General features: G+C 42.3%; 1 protein-coding gene across 7 annotated transcripts in view; it reads right to left on the reverse strand.

Moving 5' to 3' along the window:
• The window catches only part of CRACDL (CRACD like), a 126465-nt gene that overhangs the window by 39448 nt on the left and 68816 nt on the right, over positions 1-18201 (reverse strand). For all 7 annotated transcript variants that reach the window (XM_040267649.1, XM_040267650.1, XM_040267651.1 and 4 more), the window contains one exon: positions 10063-10142. In XM_040267649.1, coding sequence (XP_040123583.1) covers positions 10063-10132 — 70 coding nt within the window. In that variant the 5' untranslated portion in view covers positions 10133-10142. The remainder of the gene's footprint in view (positions 1-10062; positions 10143-18201) is intronic.

Raw genomic sequence — 18201 nt, forward strand, 5'->3', positions numbered from 1 at the left:
ACAGCATATATGCTTGTGTGTTGCTTCTTTCCCTCCATATATTGTGTTTGAGATTTTGCATGGAGATGCATGCATTCTCCAGTCTTCCTTTCTCTAAATGCTGAGCAATATTCCATTGTATAAGCAAAATCAGATTTTAATCCCTAAAATAAAAATAGTCAAAACCAAAGAGTCTTGCCAAGGTAAAGACCATAATGGTAACTCAAATCATTTTTCAAAATAATCCTCAAGTGCTAAGAATGTGTGTGTGTGTGTATATATAAGGTGAGTCAGCAAAAATTAACCCAACAACGTAAATCAACTATACTTCAATAAAATAAAATTTTAAAAAATCCTCAAGTGCTTCATTTAGCATGGATGTGAGCATCATGGACAATCAGAGGAGGCCCAGCCTCAGGGGCAAGAGGGGCTGCTGGAGTGCCAAATGCTGTGATGAGCTAACAACGTCTGGGGAGAAAACCCATCAACTGGTGGTGGTAGTGCTGGCTCTGTCATGCTTCCTGGAGTGTCAGAATCTACACCAGGGGTCCCCAACCTCTGGAATCTAATACCTGATGATCTGAGGTGGAGTTGATATAATAATAATAGAAATAAAGTACACAATAAATATGATGTGTCTGAATCATCCCCAAACCATCCCTCCAACCCCGGTCCATAGAAAAACTGTTGTCCAAGAATCCGGTCCCTGGTGCCAAAACGGCTGGGGACTGCTGGTCTATACTTCTAAACATTTCGTGATCTCTTCTCTGATGTCGCCTTCGTCCTAACCCACAAATTCCCATCATATTCAGGATCCTGAGATTTCAGTAGCTCAGCAAAGTTGATTCCTTTCCTTCTGAATATGAGAACTAATAGAAGGATGGAACATCACCGGTTATCAGGATGCTGTCTAGTATATCCTGAAAATTCGCTCACAACTGATTCATTTGATAAGTAGATCATGTTGTAAGGTGAATTCCTTTCTAAAAAAAGTAGGATCTTTATAATTTGTTTACATTAATGCCTGCCTTGGGAAGTTTACATGATCTTGCCTTCACGTGGAGAATTTCTTAGGATTATTCTATAGCAGGAATACCTACTGTATTACCTTAAGGGGAGTATATCCGTACCCCAAAAGAAATGAGTTCTACAGTCAAGTTTTCTTAACTTCTTTTTTAAAATGTTAATTAATTACGTTTTGGCTGCGCTGGGTCTTGCCATCTTTCTACAGTGTCAGGAACAGGACTACTCTCTAGTTGTGGTGCTCATTTTACTTAATTACGTTTTGGCTGCGCTGGGTCTTGCCGTCTTTCTCCAGTGGCAGGAACAGGGCTACTCTCTAGCTGTGGTGCTCATTTTACTTAATCACGTTTTGGCTGTGCCAGGTCTTGCCATCTTTCTCCAGTGGCAGGAACAGGGCTACTCTCTAGCTGTGGTGCTCATTTTACTTAATCACGTTTTGGCTGCGCCAGGTCTTGCCATCTTTCTCCAGTAGCAGGAACAGGGCTACTCTCTAGCTGTGGTGCTCAGGCTTCTCACTGCAGTGGTCCCTCCTGGGGAGCACAGCGCCAGGGCTCTAGGGCTTTGAAGGGCTTAGCTGCCCCAGGGCCTATGGAGTCTTGCCAGACCAGGGATGGAAGCCCTGTCCCTTGCATTGGCAGGTGTATTCTCAACCACTGGGTCATCCAGGAAACCCTTTCTTAACTTCTAGTGGAAGTTTCCTTACCTTTATAACCTCAAAATGTTCATGCTATTAACTGATGGGTCTTTGCTCAGTCGTGTCTGACTCTTTGCAACCCCATGGACTGTACAGTCGATGGAATTCTCCAGGCCAGAATACTGGAGTGGGTAGGGTAGCCTTTCTCTTCTCCAGGGGATCTTCCCAACCCAGGGATCAAACCCAGGTCTCCCGCATTGCAGGCAGATTCTTTACCAGGTGAGCCAAAAGGAAAGCCCAAGAATACTGGAGTGGGTAGTTTTTTCCTTCTCCAGGAGATCTTCCCAACCCAGGGATCGAACCCAGATTTCCCACATTGCAGATGGATTCTTTACCAGCTGAGCTACCAGGGAAGCCTGATGGGCCTCAGAGAGAGCTTATTATTTTGAAAGGCTCCTCAGAGTTTTCTGAATCATGGGACACTACCTGGCCTTTGCCAGTTGACAGGTAGATATGCATCCTAGAAGGGTGGAACAAACATGCAGCCTCACAGTCCTTTACAGCTGAAGACAGTGCTTCAGGATTAAAGGGAGTGGCTACAGAGATCAGTATAGTGGCTGAACACTTTGATTTGTCGTCATTAGTTGGCCATACAGTGGGGGCCTGTGTGTTATATCTGTTCACCTACTAGGTTTTTTAATTTAATTTCTTTAATGGTTACAGGAACTATTTGGGTTTCCTGCTTCTTGAACTCACTTTATTATTTTATTTTTCTAACTATCTGACTTTTTTCATTTTTTCCCCCAGGTTCATCACTAATTTTATTTTATTGTTTATTTTGTAATTGGGATATAGTAGATTTACAATGTTGTGTTAGTTTCTGCTGTGCAACATCGTGAATCAGCTATATGTAAATATATATATCCTCTTTCCTGAGCCTCCCTCCCACCCGCTCCCCCCACCACACACCTCTAGGTCATCACAGAGCACCGAGCTGAGCCCCCTGTGCTATACAGCAGCTTTCCACTAGCTGTCTATTTCATACACAGTAGTGTATATTGTCATCCTGCTTATTTAACTTATATGCAGAGTACATCATGAGAAACGCTGGGCTGGAAGAAGCACAGGCTGGAATCAAGGTTGCCGGGAGAAATAGCAATAACCTCAGATATGCAGATGACACCACCCTTATGGCAGAAAGTGAAGAGGAACGAGAAAGCCTCTTGATGAAAGTGAAAGAGGAGAGTGAAAAAGTTGGCTTAAAGCTCAACATTCAGAAAACGAAGATCATGGCATCTGGTCCCATCACTTCATGGCAAATAGATGGGGAAACAGTGGAAACAGTGTCAGACTTTATTTTTTTGGGCTCCAAAATCACTGCAGATGGTGACTGCAGCCATGAAATTAAAAGACGCTTACTCCTTGGAAGAAAAGTTATGACCAACCTAGATAGCATATTGAAAAGCAGAGACATTACTTTGCCAACAAAGGTCCATCTAGTCAAGGCTATGGTTTTTCCTGTGGTCATGTATGGATGTGAGAGTTGGACTGTGAAGAAAGCTGAGTGCCGAAGAATTGATGTGTTTGAACTGTGGTGTTGGAGAAGACTCTTGAGAGTCCCTTGGACTGCGAGGAGATCCAACCAGTCCATTCTGAAGGAGATCAGCTCTGGGATTTCTTTGGAGGGAATGATGCTAAAGCTGAAACTCCAGTACTTTGGCCACCTCATGCAAAGAGTTGACTCATTAGAAAAGACTCTGATGCTGGAAGGGATTGGGGGCAGGAGGAGAAGAGGACAACCGAGGATGAGATGGCTGGATGGCATCATTGACTCAATGGACGTGAATCTGAGTGAACTCCAGGAGTTGGTGATGGACAGGGAGGCCTGGCATGCCGCAATTCATGGAGTCGCAGAGTCAGACACGACTGAGCGATTGAACTGAACTGAACTGAGAGTATATATTTCAGTGTTCCTCTCTCAGTTCTTCCCACTCTCTCTTCCCCGCTCTGTCCACAATTCCATTCTCTATGTATGCATCGCTATTCCTGCCCTGCAAATAAGTTCATCAGTACCACTTTTCTCTGTTTCATATAATGTGTTAATATATGATTGTTTTTCTCTTTCTGACAATGTAACTCTGTATGACAGACTCTAGGTTCCCACATTTTCACATGTATTGGCATATAGTTATTAATAACAGCCTTTTATTTTAGCATCTACACCATCTATAATATAGCCCCCTTTTCTTAGCCCTGGTATTATCTGCACCTCCTTTTCTCCTGGATCAGTCACATAGGAGGTTTGTCAATCTCATTTGCCTTAAAAAAAAAAAAAAAGTCTGGCTTTGTTAATTCTTTTCACATGAGAAAACAATAAGTGCAATATTTCTGCACTAAATATTTAGTGCAATATTTTTATTGCATTAACAATATGAATGCAATATTTTTTTAATTTCACTAATTTCTGTTTTAGTTTTTCTTTCCTTTCTCCTACTTTCCTTTGGGTTTACTTTGCTATCTTTCATGGGGTCGCAAAGAGTCGGACACGACTGAGCAACTGAACTGAACTGAGATGAATACTTAGCTAATTAATTTTTAGGTTCTCTGTTTTTATAATATACACATTTAAGACAATACAGCTTCCCTGGTGGCTCAGATAGTAAAGAATCTGCCCATAATGCATGAAACCCTGGTTCAATTCTTGGGTTGGGAAGATCCCCGCATGAAAGGGAAAAGTGAAAGTGAAGTTGCTCAGTCGTGTTTGACTCTTAGCGATTCCATGGACTGCAGCCTACCAGGCTCCTCCGTCCGTGGGATTTTCCAAGCAAGAGTACTGGAGTGGGGTGCCATTGCCTTCTCCAGATAAATGTCATAGAAAGGTAGAATTAATATCTTCCTGTAGAAGTGAACCTTTTGTGAAATGACCCTCTTTATTAATAGTAATGCTTTTTGCCTTAAACTTAATTTTGATTGCTATTGATAGAACCATTCCAGCTTCCTTTGGCCCAGTGTTAGTAAGTTTCATTTTCTTCTATCCTTTTATCTTAAACTTTTCGAATCCTTATATTTAAGAGATTTAGAGTTTTAGAGTGGGTTTCCCTGGTGGCTCAGTGGTAAAGAATCTGCCTTCAATGCAGGAGACACAAGTACCATCCCTGGGTCAGGAAGATCCCCTGGAGAAGGAAATGGCAAACCGCTCTAGTTATTCTTGCCTGGAGAATCCCATGGACAGAAGAGCCTGGAGGGGTCCATGGGGTCACAGAGTCAGACACAACTTAGCGACTAAACCCCCACCAGAGTTTCAGAAAACCAATCTGACCTTTAACTTCCGACTGGAACATTATTATAATTAGCTACTGCCACGTACTCTAGTTTGTTGTTGTTTAGTCGCAAAGTCATGTGCAACTCTTTTGAAACCCCATGCACTGCAGCCCACCAGACTCCTCTCCATGGGATCTCTCAGCCAAGAATCCTGGAGTGGGTTGTCATTTCCTCCTCCACGAGATCTTCCCCACCCAGGGATCAAGCTCACTGCTCTTGCATTGGCAGGCAGCTCCTTTACCAGTGAATCACTTGAAAGCCACTCAGTCACGTCTGACTCTTTTCAACCCCATGGACTGTTCTCCAGGCAAGAATACTGGGGTGGGTAGCCTTTCCCTTCTCCAGGGGACCTTTCCAACCCAGGGATCAAACCCAGGTCTCCCACATTGCAGGTGGATTCTTTACTAGCTGAGTCAACTTGGGAAGCCGTTACTCTAGTTACTGCCATGTTAATAAAAAACAAGTCTACCATCTTTGTGGTCTTTTAAAATCTTTCTTTCTGTCTTTTGGATTAATTGACTTTAAAAGAACATTCCATTTTTTCCCACTTCTAGTTTGTAAATTTTGTCTTTTACCTCTGTTCTTTCAGGGGTTACCCTAGAAATTATACTACACATTCTATTATGGAACAAAATAAGAAAGTTAGAATCAGTTCAGTTCAGTTTAGTCGCTCAGTCGTGCACGACTCTTTGCGACCCCATGGACTGCAGCACACCAGGCCTCCCTGTCCATCACCAACTCCCAGAGTTTACTCAAACTCATGTCCACTGAGTAGGTGATGCCATCCAACCATCTCATCCTCTGTCGTCCCCTTCTCCTGCTTTCAATCTTTCCCAGCATCAGGGTCTTTTCAAATAAGTCAGTTCTTCAGTCAGTTAGAATACTTTCATCTTATTTAATACCCTACTGTTTTCATTCTGATCTTTAAAAACCCAGATACTATTCCATATTCATTTGCTTTTATTTGTTTACTGTTAAAATCTTATTTTGTTTAATTTTTGGCCATGCCACACATCAGGTGGAATCTTAGGTCTGGGACCAGGGATTGAACCTGTGCCCTCTGCGTTGGAAGCACAGAATCTTAACCACTGTACCGCCAGGGAAGTCCCTCCATGCTTGTTTGGGTGTGTCTGCTTGTTTCTTATCTTCTCTGCTTGCCACTCCTGCTTTGTCCAGGCCCGCCACAGAGTATGATTTTCCTTCTGCCTGAAGGCAGATTCCTTTGGGATCTGAGGATCTCCTGGTGACAAACTCAGTTTTTATTTATCTGAAAATGACTTTATTCCTGAAGCTCCTTCCTGAAACATCATTTCTCTAGGTTTCACATTCTAGGTTGGCAGTTACTTTTTCTAAGTTATTTATAATATTGAAGACATCATTTTACTGTTTTGTGGCTTCTGTTGTGTGGTCGAGAAGTCAGTTTCTTGCTCCTCTGAAGGTCCTTTTTTTTTTTTCTCTCAGACTAATTTTAAGATTTTTCACTTTTGTCTTTAGTTTTCTATATTTTCATTCTTTGTGGATTTCCTTTTATTTATCCTTCCTGGGAGTCATTCAGTTTGTTAAATCTGTAGATTGGATCATCTTTTTTTTTTAAACTGAATTCCAGAAAATTCTCAGCTACTCTCTCCTCTCCTAAGACAGTGCTCAAATGCATATTATACCCTTTCATTTATCTCCGTGTTTCTTGTCCTCTTTCTGTATTTTCCTTCCTTTTACTGTTTTATGATACATTCTGTGTACTTCCTTGTGATCTACCTCAAGCTGATATAATCTGCTAATAAACTCATCAACTGAATTTTTCATCATAATAATTTTACTTATTTCTAAAAAATCCACTTGATTATTTTTGAAATCTGGTACAGTAAGTCCCTTTACATACTAATGAGTTCTGTTCCAAGAACATGTTCATAAGTAAACTTTTTGTTCATAAGTTCAACAAAGTTAGCCTAGGGCCCCAACTAATACAATTGGCTATATATTAATAGTGCACGCATGCGTGTCTGTGCTGAGTCACTTCAGTCGGGCCCGACTCTTTGCGGCCCTGCAGACTGTAGCCCACCAGGATTCTCTGTCCATGGGATTCTTCAGGCAAGAACACTGGAGTGAGATGCCGTGCCCTCCTCCAGGGGATCTTCCTGACCCAGGGACTGAACCCGTGTCTCCTGTGTTTTCTGCACTGCAGGTGGATTCTTTACCATTGAGCCAGCAGCGAAGTCCAAAATTACAGCACAGTACCTTAAAAAGTACAACAGGTAGAGTACAACAGCTGCCATACAGGGGTGGCACTCACCTTCCCATCTTTGAAAGTTGAAAGTTGAAGGTTTGTATGTAGGGGACTTACTGTACATCATTTGAAAGTTTAAGAAAATTTTTTATCAATAAAATTCACTCTTGTGGGGGTACACAGAGTTGAATAATCACCACCAAAATCACACATCACCTTCCTGTGCTGTCTTTTATAGTCAAACCTTCTCCCTATCTTTAACCCCTGGAAACCACTAATATCTTCTCTGCTCTTATTGCTTTTCCTTTTCCAGAATGTCACATAGTCATTCAGACAGCTTGTATCCTTTTGATTCTGGCTTTTTAAACTTATCACCACATGCTAGAGATTCTTCCATGCTGTTACATCAATCAAGAGCTTGTTCCCATCTACTGCTGAGTACTGCTCCATTGTATGGGGCTTCCCAGGTGGTACAGTGGATAAAGAATTCGCCTGTCAAAGCAGGAGACACGGGAGAACCGGGTTCCATCCCTGGTCAGGAAGAGCCTCTGGAGCAGGAAACGGCAACCCATTCTGGTATTCTGGTATACTTGCCTGGAGAAGTCCATGGACAGAGGAGCCTGGCAGGCAGGCTATAGTCCATGGGGTCCCAAAGAGTCGGTTCCATTGTACAGATATAAACAAAGTGGTAAACAAAAGTAAAATTGCCATAGGCTTTTGTGTAACCATACGGTTTCATTTCTCTTAGGTAAATACCTAGGAGTGGGACTGGAGAATCATAGACTAAGTGCATGTTTAATTTTACAAGAAACTGACAAGTACTCTCCAAAGTGGCTGTACCATTTGCATTTTCATCGGCAGTATAAGAGGGTTTCAGCTGCTTTGAATTCTCCTAGCATTTGTTATTGTCAAGTGTGTTTCTGTTGGTTTTTTCCCCATTCTAATCGATGTATGGTGGTATCTGATCATAGCTTTAATTTGCACTAACTCATGGCTATTGATGTTAAGTGCCTTTTCCTGTGCTTTTTGCCACTTGGATATCCTCTTAAGTGGAACATCTTTAAAAATTCTTTACCTATTTTTAATTGGGTTGTTAGTTTTCTTACTGTCAAATTTTGAGTGCTCTTGTCAAATGTGATTTGTAAATATTTTCTCCCAGTCTGTGACTTGACTTTTCATTTTCTTAACAGCATCTTTCACAGAACAAAAGTTTTAAATTTTGAGAAAGTTCATTTATCAACCTTTTCTATTAGAGTCTGAGGTATCGTATCTAAGAACTCTTATCTAATCCTAGGTTATAAATATTTGCTCCTATGTTTTCTTTTTATTAAAAGATTTATAGTATTACATTTATGCCGATTATACATTTGAATTAATTTTTGTACCCTCATTTGAATTCAAACCAACTGTGAACTTTCAAATTTCATTTTTTTTTTACATACGAATGTCCAACTGCTTTAGCACCATTTGTTGAAAAGAAAATTACCACTGCATGTACTGAAATGTGAGAGAAAAAAGTAATCCTAATATATAGGATAATAAGAAAAATCTATCTGTATTATATGAAATAAAGTCTTTAACGAAATTAGTATCTGAAGCTAAGAGTGAAGAGCTAGGGTTTAATATTTTTGGAAGTTGTTCACCTGAACTACCTAAAGACAATCACTACTAGTACTTCGACTTAAAACAACAGAGAGAGAAATGGAAACCTCTGTCACAAAAATAAGGTGAATACAAATAGCTGATATGAGGCTCATGTGGGGAGATCACATGTGTTTCCTAAGGTCAACTTTCCACCTCTACCAAGACACACAGAGCAATCTACAGATAACAGTAAACCAACCACATAACTGGGTAACTTGTGGAGTGTGTTTTGAGATGATGATTCATGGACTTGGAATTCAGCTCCATGCTGCTGCTGCTGCTGCTGCTAAGTCGCTTCAGTCGTGTCCGACTCTGTGCGACCCCACAGACGGCAGCCCACCAGGCTCCCCTGTCCCTGGGATTCTCCAGGCAAGAACACTGGAGTGGGTTGCCATGTCCTTCTCCAATGCATGAAAGTGAAGAGTGAAAGTGAAGTCGCTCAGTCATGTCCGACTCTTAGCGACCCCATGGACTGCAGCCTATCAGGCTCCTCCGCCCATGGGATTTCCCAGGCAAGAGTACTGGAGTGGGTCGCCACATAGGAAAGCACAATAAAGGTCTCTGGAAGGAGAATAAAAGCCATAAAAGAGGCACCAAAGGCTCTCTCTTGATATTGTTTCTTCTGGATGTTTAGACCATCCAAGACTGCCCAATGTCTCACTGAAACCTCTGGATGTTCCTGGATGAGGAATGATTCCATTGCCTCTCTCTTCCTCTGCTTCTGTCAACTAAACCTGGGGATATTTCACCTTCAAGAACGAGGAAAAGGACTTAATCTCTCTTGGTCTCTCTCTCTCTCACACACACACACACACACACAGACACACAGACACACAGACACACAGACACACAGACACACACACACGTTGTCCCTGGTGTGTCTGATGAAGAAGCACACACACACACACACACACACACACACACACACACACACGTTGTCCCTGGTGTGTCTGATGAAGAAACACACACACACAGACACACACACACACACACACACACACACACGTTGTCCCTGGTGTGTCTGATGAAGAAGCAAAGGAGCACGGCCCTCAAGTGGCCATCCACAGTCTTGGATGGGCTCTCCAGCCCCTGGGAGGGGTCTGGGGGTGTCTGAACACACTGAACTGAACCCACTCTCCACACGGAGAACCCGGAGCCCTTCTTCGGAAGCCCCTCACCCAGCCCCACAACCCAACAAGGGTCCTCCCAGGGCAGGGAGAGTGAAGGAAGGCCTTACCTGTGCTGTCCTCCCCGAGGCCTTCTGCAGCCTCCCGAAGCTTAATGTCCATCACCCTCGTGGAAATCATGTCCAGCTCACTAAAAATCAGGGAGAAAGCCATGTGAGAGGAACAAGTCTAACTGAAGTTAATGACTGAGATGGTGGTGACTGACTTTTGCCCATGACCCTGGCAAAGACAGAGGCCAGAAAACAGGTCCAGGGCTCAAGATTAGTAACCACATCAGTGTTTATCTAACCACTGACCAGACCCATCTAATGGAAAACAGAAAGCTGCGAAAGCTTCACCAATTTATACAAGGCAGATTTGGTTTCTTTCTTCGAAAGAAAAATTTTCAGATATTATGTTTTGCTCAAATGCTGGGTATTAATATGGAATCTATGCCCTGATGAACCTATTTGCGGGGCAGGAATAGGGACGCAGACAGAGAAGACAGACTTGTGGACACAGCGGGGGAAGGAGAGGGTGGGAGGAGCTGAGAGGGGAGCACTGAGACATCTACACCACCACGTGTAAAACAGCCAGCCAGTGGGCCGCTGCTGGGTAGCACACAGAGCTCAGCGCGGTGCTCTGTGAGGACCCAGAGGGCTGGGCTGCGGGGGTGGGAGGGAGGCTCAGGAGTGAGGGGATGCACGTGTGCACATAGCCGACTCATGCTGCTGTACAGCAGAAACCAACACAACGCTGCGAAGCAACTGTAATCCAACCTAAAAAAACTTAAACAGAAATTACATGTATGAAACGAATCGCCAGTCCACGTTTGATGCATGATACTGGATGCTTGGGGCTGGTGCACTGGGACGACCCAGAGGGATGGTACAGGGAGGGAGGTGGGAGGGGGGTTCAGGAAGGGGAACACGTGTATACCTGTGGCAGATTCACATTGATGAATGACAAAACCAATACAATATTGTAAAGTAATTAACCTCCTATTACAATAAATAAATATTTTTAAAAAAGGAATTATGTTTTTCTCTTGTTCACTGTAGAAAGTTTGGAAGACACAGAGAAAGAAAATTACTATCTCACCAATCAAGGAAGACTAACCACAGCCAATGTTTTAATATTTTTCCTTCCAATATTTTTCTATGCAAATATTTGTGTGCCCAGTAAGACTGACTTCCTGATTTTCTTATCCCACATCAGTAAAATCCTTGATGTGTTATTGTATCGGCTACATAATGTCTGGATTGGATGCTGCACCATCATTTATTTACCTTATTCTTTTTAGAATTTTTTATGAAAAATTTCAAACAAAAGTACACAGAATGTGTAATGAACCTAATACGTATGACTCTTGCTCATCTTAACCCCTTATCCCCTCCCACTTCCGCCAGGTCATTTCAAAGTGAATCATCCCAGACACTATCATCCTTTAATCCATAAGGACTTGGCTTCTTCCTAAATTAAAAACCTCTGACTTTCATGGAGGAGAAGGCAATGGCAACCCACTCCAGTACTCTTGCCTGGAAAATCCCATGGATGGAGGACCCTGGTGGGCTGCAAAATGATTACTGGCCAATATTCCTGCCAGAGAGAACTGAGCTGTGCCCCTGCCTTCCATAGCTGACTTTTTGAAGAAATTAATATATTTATTTTGGCTGTGCTGGGTCTTCACCGCTGTGTATGGGCTTTCTCTGCTTGCAGGGAGCAGGGGCTGCTCTCTGTTGCTGTCTGCAGGCCTCTCACTGCGGCGGCTTCTCTTGTTGTGGAGCACAGGCTCTGGAGCAAGAGGGCTCCAGCAGCTGTCATGTGTGGGCTCTAGAGCGAAGGCTCGGTAGTGGTGGCACAAGGGCTTAGCTGCCTGGCGAGCATGTGGGATCTTCCCAGATCAGGAATCGAACCTGTGTCCCCTGAATTAGCAGGAAGTCCCCATAGCTAACTTTTAAAACAGCACATTCTATCCTACACAGAATAACTCATCATTTACTTGGAAAGCTATTGCTTATTGGCAATCATTATGAATTTTCCCACTTTAAAAGGGAGCTAAAATATTTAACTAATGAATTAACATTTATCATTTATACACAGTACACAATGGGAAATGATGGGAGAAATTTTTAAAAAATATTTAACAGAGGAAAGAAGTTGCAGGTCTTTGCTAGAGTTGACTCTAATATTTAGGTCTCCTTTAATATTAATGTCAAACAGTCCATCCCTGATCAGCCAACTCCTTAAAAGGTGAACAAGCATTCATAAGCCTTGCTTCCTGATTTTGATATAATTTGACTTTACAAAAATGTTGGAGCAACAGGATGAAGAAAAAAAAACATTATCATCTCAACTGATGCAAAAAAGCCATTTGACAAAACTGAACACCTTTTATGAAAAAAATTTTAAAAACTAGAAATAAAGGAAAACTACCTCGATGTAATAAGGCCATATATGAAAAGGCCACAGCTAACATCATATTCAACAGTGAAAAACTGAATTTTTCCTTTAACATCAGGAACAAGACACTCTCACCATATCTACTCAACACAGTACTAAAGTTCTAGTCAGAGCACATAGACAAAAATAAATAAATAAAAAGCATACAAGTTGAAAAGGAAAAAAATTAAATTATATCTGTTCATAGATGAAATGATCTTATATCCTAAAGATCCACACCCTACAACAAAAAACTATAGAACAAATAAATAAATTCAACAAAGCTGCAGAACACAAAATGAACACACAAAAAATCAGTTGTTTCTATAAAATAACAAGGAACAATCCAAAAAGGAAATTCAAAAAGTAATTTCATTTACAATAGTATCAAAAAGAATAAAGTACTTAGGAATAAATTTAACCAAAGAGACAAAAGACTTATACCCTGAAAACTAAAAAATGTTGCCAAAAGACTGAAAATAATGTCAATAAGTGCAAAGACATCCCATGTTCATAGAATGAAAGACTTATTATTGTTATGATGTCCATACTATCCAAAGCAATCTACAGATTGAATGCAAACTCCATAGACTCCTGCTGCTTAAAGTTACTATAGAGGAAGGGGCGGCTACCAGAATATTTGAAGGAAGATGCAGTAGAGAAGGGAAAGCAGAAAAATACAAGCAGCAAGGAGAATAAAAATGGTGAGGATTGGTTAAGTGCCAACTACTACCTTGGGTACCATCTTCTATGGTTGCCAGTGAGCTAGAAAGTACAAGTGCTCGAGCTTTCTATTGTCTCAATTTGTAGTTAACAACTGCAACGACTTATCAACTGAATTATCTCAGTTAATCCCCAAGAACTCTAAGTATTCTCATTTTGAAATTGAGATCATGTATTAGGTATCAGGTAAGTTTATTAACAGCAGAGACATCACTTTGCCGACAAAGGTCTGTATAGTCAAAGCTGTGGTTTTTCCAGTAGTCGTTTGGATGTGAGAGATGGTTCATAAAGGGCACCAAGCCTTGCCCAGAAAGGAGCGCTTTATAAAATGTGCAGATTTTGTGGCAAGCTTCCATTTGAATTCTCAAAGTTTATAAATTTATAGCAGTAAAACTACTGGGTAGGGATTTCCTTGGTGGTGCAACAAGGAATTGATGCCTTTGAACTGTGATGTTGGAGGAGACTCTTGTGAGTCCCTTGGACTACAAGGAGATCACACCAGTCAATTCTAAAGGAAATCAGTTCTGAATATTCATTGGAAGGACTGATGTTGAAGCTCAATACTTTTGCCACCTGATGCGAAGAACTGACTCATTGGAAAAGACCCTGATGCTGGGAAAGACTGAAGGCAGGAGGAGAAGAGGGTAGCAGAGGACAAAATGGTTGGATGGTATCACTGACTCAATGGACATGAATTTGAGCAAACTTTGTGGTCACAGTGGAGGACAGAGGAGCCTGGCATGCTGCAGTCCCTGCGGTCACAAAGAGTCAGACACGACTTAGGGACTGAACAACAACAACAAAAATGTATTAACTGGTCCAAAATAGTGAAGCAGAGACACTAGCTTGTATATGCATGTTGCCTGCATCCCCAGCATGGGGGCTCTTCTTGCTGGAGGTACATCCTGTTGGACCCGGATGCAGAGAGCAACACCAGATGCAAGGCTGCTGACAGACTCACGCTCGGAGGCAAAAGTCACCCCACAGACAAAGGGATGGCAAGCCAGGCTCACCGCACGTGGGAGGTCTGAAAACCTGCTCGTTTGTCTTCTTATGAATAAGAATGCAATATGGTGTGCTTGTTGGTGTTCAATCACCGAGTCGTGTCCGACCCCGTGGACTGCGGTACGTCAGGCCTCCCTGTCCCTCACCATTTCCCAGTGTTTGCCCAAGTTCATGTCCATTGCATTGGTGGTGAGATGCTGTCCAGCCAGCTCATCCTCTGCCACCCCCTTCTCCTCCTGCCCTCAATCTTTCTCAGCATCAGGGACTTGTTCAATGAGTCGGCTGTTCACATCAAGTGCCCAAAGGATTGGAGCTTCAACATCAGTCCTTCCAATGAATATTCAGGGTTGATTTCCTTCAAGAATGACTGAACCAGTCAATATGGTACAGAAGAAAAGGGAAAGACTTGAAAGTGAGGCAGGCCTGGAGCTGAAGCTGCACCCTAGCACTGATGAGGGCCGAGCCTCAGTTTCCTCATCTACAAAACACAGGCAGTAACACTTTAACTGAACAGGACTGAGAATACAGCATATACAAGCACCCACTGAGAAGAGCTGTTGGTTTCTACACCTCATTTCTCACCACAGGCTCACACCTCTGCACAACTGCAGACAAGAATACACACAACAGGTGTACCCTAGGGATGGTCCATTCTGTCCCATGAAGGCACAGTCTCCTTGGACAAACAGGTCACTTCAGAGCCACCAGTATCAGAGATCAAAACACCTGGGCTCCTAAATGAGCCCTGATCTTCCCAATGCCCCCACAGCTCGATGGACCATGAATAAAACTGCTGCCAAGTAACAGATAAAACTATATTTCAGGCCACGGAGGCGTGTCCACCCCCCTGAGACTTTGGGGTGCAAGGATGGAGAACTGCCCCTCCACTTGGATGCTTCAGGTGCAAACACTCTGCAGCTATTATAAAGGGAATGTCTTCTCTGTTAAGCCCAATAACCTGTACTGCTGAATACACGTTCCCCCACCTGAGTAAAGTTCAAAAAAAAGCCAGAAGGAGAACCTTAATTATAAAGTGTTAGTCGCTGTCATGTCCAACACTTTGGGACCTCATGGACTGTAGCCCACCAGGCTCCTCTGTCCATGGGGATTCTCCAGGCAAGAATACTGGAGTGGGTTGCCATGCCCTTTTCCAGGGGATCTTCCCAACCCAGGGGTTGAACCCAGACTGCCTGCACTGCAGACTGATTCTTTACCGTCTCAGACACCAGGGAAGCTCTTTTATTTAGAAAAGCAATGTGTTAAATACCGTATCTCCCAGGATCCCTCCTGCTTCTTGCTGGAACTCAAGGTTCAGATCAAGTGGTCCCAACACTCCTTCAACCAGCTTTTGCCCTCCCCACTCCCACTCTGTTGCTCTGACAGCGCAAGTCCAAGAACAGAAAAACTTGTTCTTCAAATCTGGGCCTGAGGGGGCCTCTTCAGGGGTTCTCATTAACTCCAGAGGGTGCTTAGCCTCCAGCCCCCTCACACAGCACTCATCAGTGTGCACTGGGCGCCTACAGAGTCCAAGGGAGTCCTGGATCCAAAGAAAGATCCTGTGGGGGCTGCTCCCACTCGCGCTCTCTGAACCCTAACTCACCACAGGCTTCTCCCCAGTTTTTGGCAGAATTCTATCATTAGCTGCAGCTCATACTAAAAAATTCTACAGAAGTATATGCACGTGAAGAATGAGAACAGGTTTTAACTATGATATTTTAAAGATACCCATGCATTATACTTCTTTACACAATGCAAAGAAAAACATCTGTATCCTGAGTACATGACCCTGAGCCCATAATTATGTACAAAAAAGCCTTCGTGTTCACCCTTACAGACCCACTCATTCCACACCACCCTCCAGGCTATGCTTACCTCTGTTTGATATTCTTTCTCATCCCCTGTACCTGTCTTTACAATGCTCACCACGACCGTCAACAGCAACTTGTTTGTAAGGTATCTGCCTACCACTGCCCTTACTTTCAAAGCTGTGAGCTTCAATGCCTGTCACATCCATTGCTCTCTCACCAGGAGTAAACAACCCAAAAATGAAGTTAAAAAAAAACAAATTCCATTGACAATAGCATACAAAAGAATAAACTACTCAGGAACAAATTTAACCAAGGAGGCAGAATACCTGTACTCTGGAAACTACAAAACATTGCTAAAAGAAATTAAAGAAGACACAAATAAACAGAATGTTATCCAGTGTTCACAGATGAAAAAACATGTTTAAGATGGCAATACTTTCCAAATTGATAAAACAGATCCAACGCAATCCTTATCAAAATCCCATGTGGATTGTTTTCCCCCAGAAATTCTTGTTTTGTTTTGTTTTTCTTTTTGCAGAAATTGGCAAGCTGATCTGAAAATTCATATGGAAATACATAGGACCCAAAACAATCTTGAAAGTGAAAAACAAAGATGGAGGATTCATACTTCTCAGTTTCAAAACTGACACAAATCTACAGCAGTCAAGAACGCATGGTACTGTCATACGTAAAACAGCTAGAGAGAAGCTGCTGTATAACACAGGCAGCTCAACCCTGTGCCCTGTGACAACCGACAGGGTTGGGACTGGGGGGCAGGGGGGCTGGGGGTTCAAGAGGGAGGGGACATATGTATACTTATGGCTGATTCACATTGTTGTACAGCAGAAAGCAACACAACACTGTAAAGCAATTATCCTCTGATTAAAAATAAATGAAAGTGGGAAGCTGCTATATAACACAGGGAGCCCAGCCTGGCGCTCTGTGACAACTAGAGGCGTAGGTGGGAGGGAGGCTCAAGAAGGAGGGGATATATATGTATATACTTATGACCGATTTCCATTATGGCACAGCAGAAATCAACACATTGTAACATTGTAAAACAGTTATCCTCAACTAAAAAATAAAAAAAGAAATGCATGGTACTGGCATACAGATAGACATATAGGTAAAATGAATTCAGGGTTCAGAAATAAAATATATTTATGGCCAATTGATTTTGACCATGGGTTCCAAGACAATTCAATATGGGAAGAATCAGTCTTTTTAACAAATGCTGGAACAACTGGATATTCACATCCAGAACATGTTATATTCCTACCACACACTACACATAAAAACTGCCTCACAGTGGATCACAGACTTAAATGAAAGTGTTAAACCTATAAAAACTCTTAGAAGAAAACACTGGAATAAATTTATATCTTGGGCTACGCAATGATTACTGAGATGCAGCACTAAAAGGGAAGATAACATAAGTTGGACTTTACCAAATTTATAAACTTTTTGTTTCAAACCCATCTATCAAGAAAGTGTGAAGGGAGCCCACACACTGTGAGAAATTTTTGCAAATAGTGTATCTGGTAAGTGATTTGTATCCAGAATGCATAAATAATTCTTATAACAATAATAAAAGACATCCATTTTAAAGCAGATGAAAGATTTAAACAGATACTTGTACAAGAAAGTAAACAAACAGCCAATAAGCATATGAAAAGATGTTTGACCATTTTTTGTTGTTTAGTTGCTAAGTTGTGTCCAACTCTTCGCTATCCCACGGACTATAATCGGCCAGGCTCCTCTGTCCATGGGATTTCCCAAATAAGAATACTGGAAAGGGTTTTCACTTCCTTCTCCAGGGGATCCTCCCTGTCTCCCGCATTCCAGGTGGATTCTTTACCACTGAGCCACCAAGGAAACCCATCACTAGGGAACTGCAAGCTGAAACCAAAGTGAGATACTACTTGACACTCACTAGACTGGCTAAATAGAAAGACAGACAATAACAAGTGTCTGCAAGCACATTTAGAAATTGAAACCCTCATTCATTGTTGATGGAAATGCAAAACATTACAGACACTTTGGAAAACAGCTCCTTGGGGAAGAAACCTCATAAAGCATAAAGATACCATACAGTCTGGCAATTTCATTCCTAGGTATTTACCTTAGAGAAATAAACACATATGTCTATGAAAGATTCTAGGAATACCATGGAGTGGGAGGCACCAGGAATCTCTCTCCCACCTAGACAACAACTACACTGGCAGAATCTGT

This window comes from Oryx dammah, unplaced genomic scaffold (assembly GCF_014754425.2).
Source record: "Oryx dammah isolate SB20612 unplaced genomic scaffold, SCBI_Odam_1.1 HiC_scaffold_25, whole genome shotgun sequence".
In the NCBI taxonomy this organism is placed as follows: Eukaryota; Metazoa; Chordata; class Mammalia; order Artiodactyla; family Bovidae; genus Oryx; species Oryx dammah.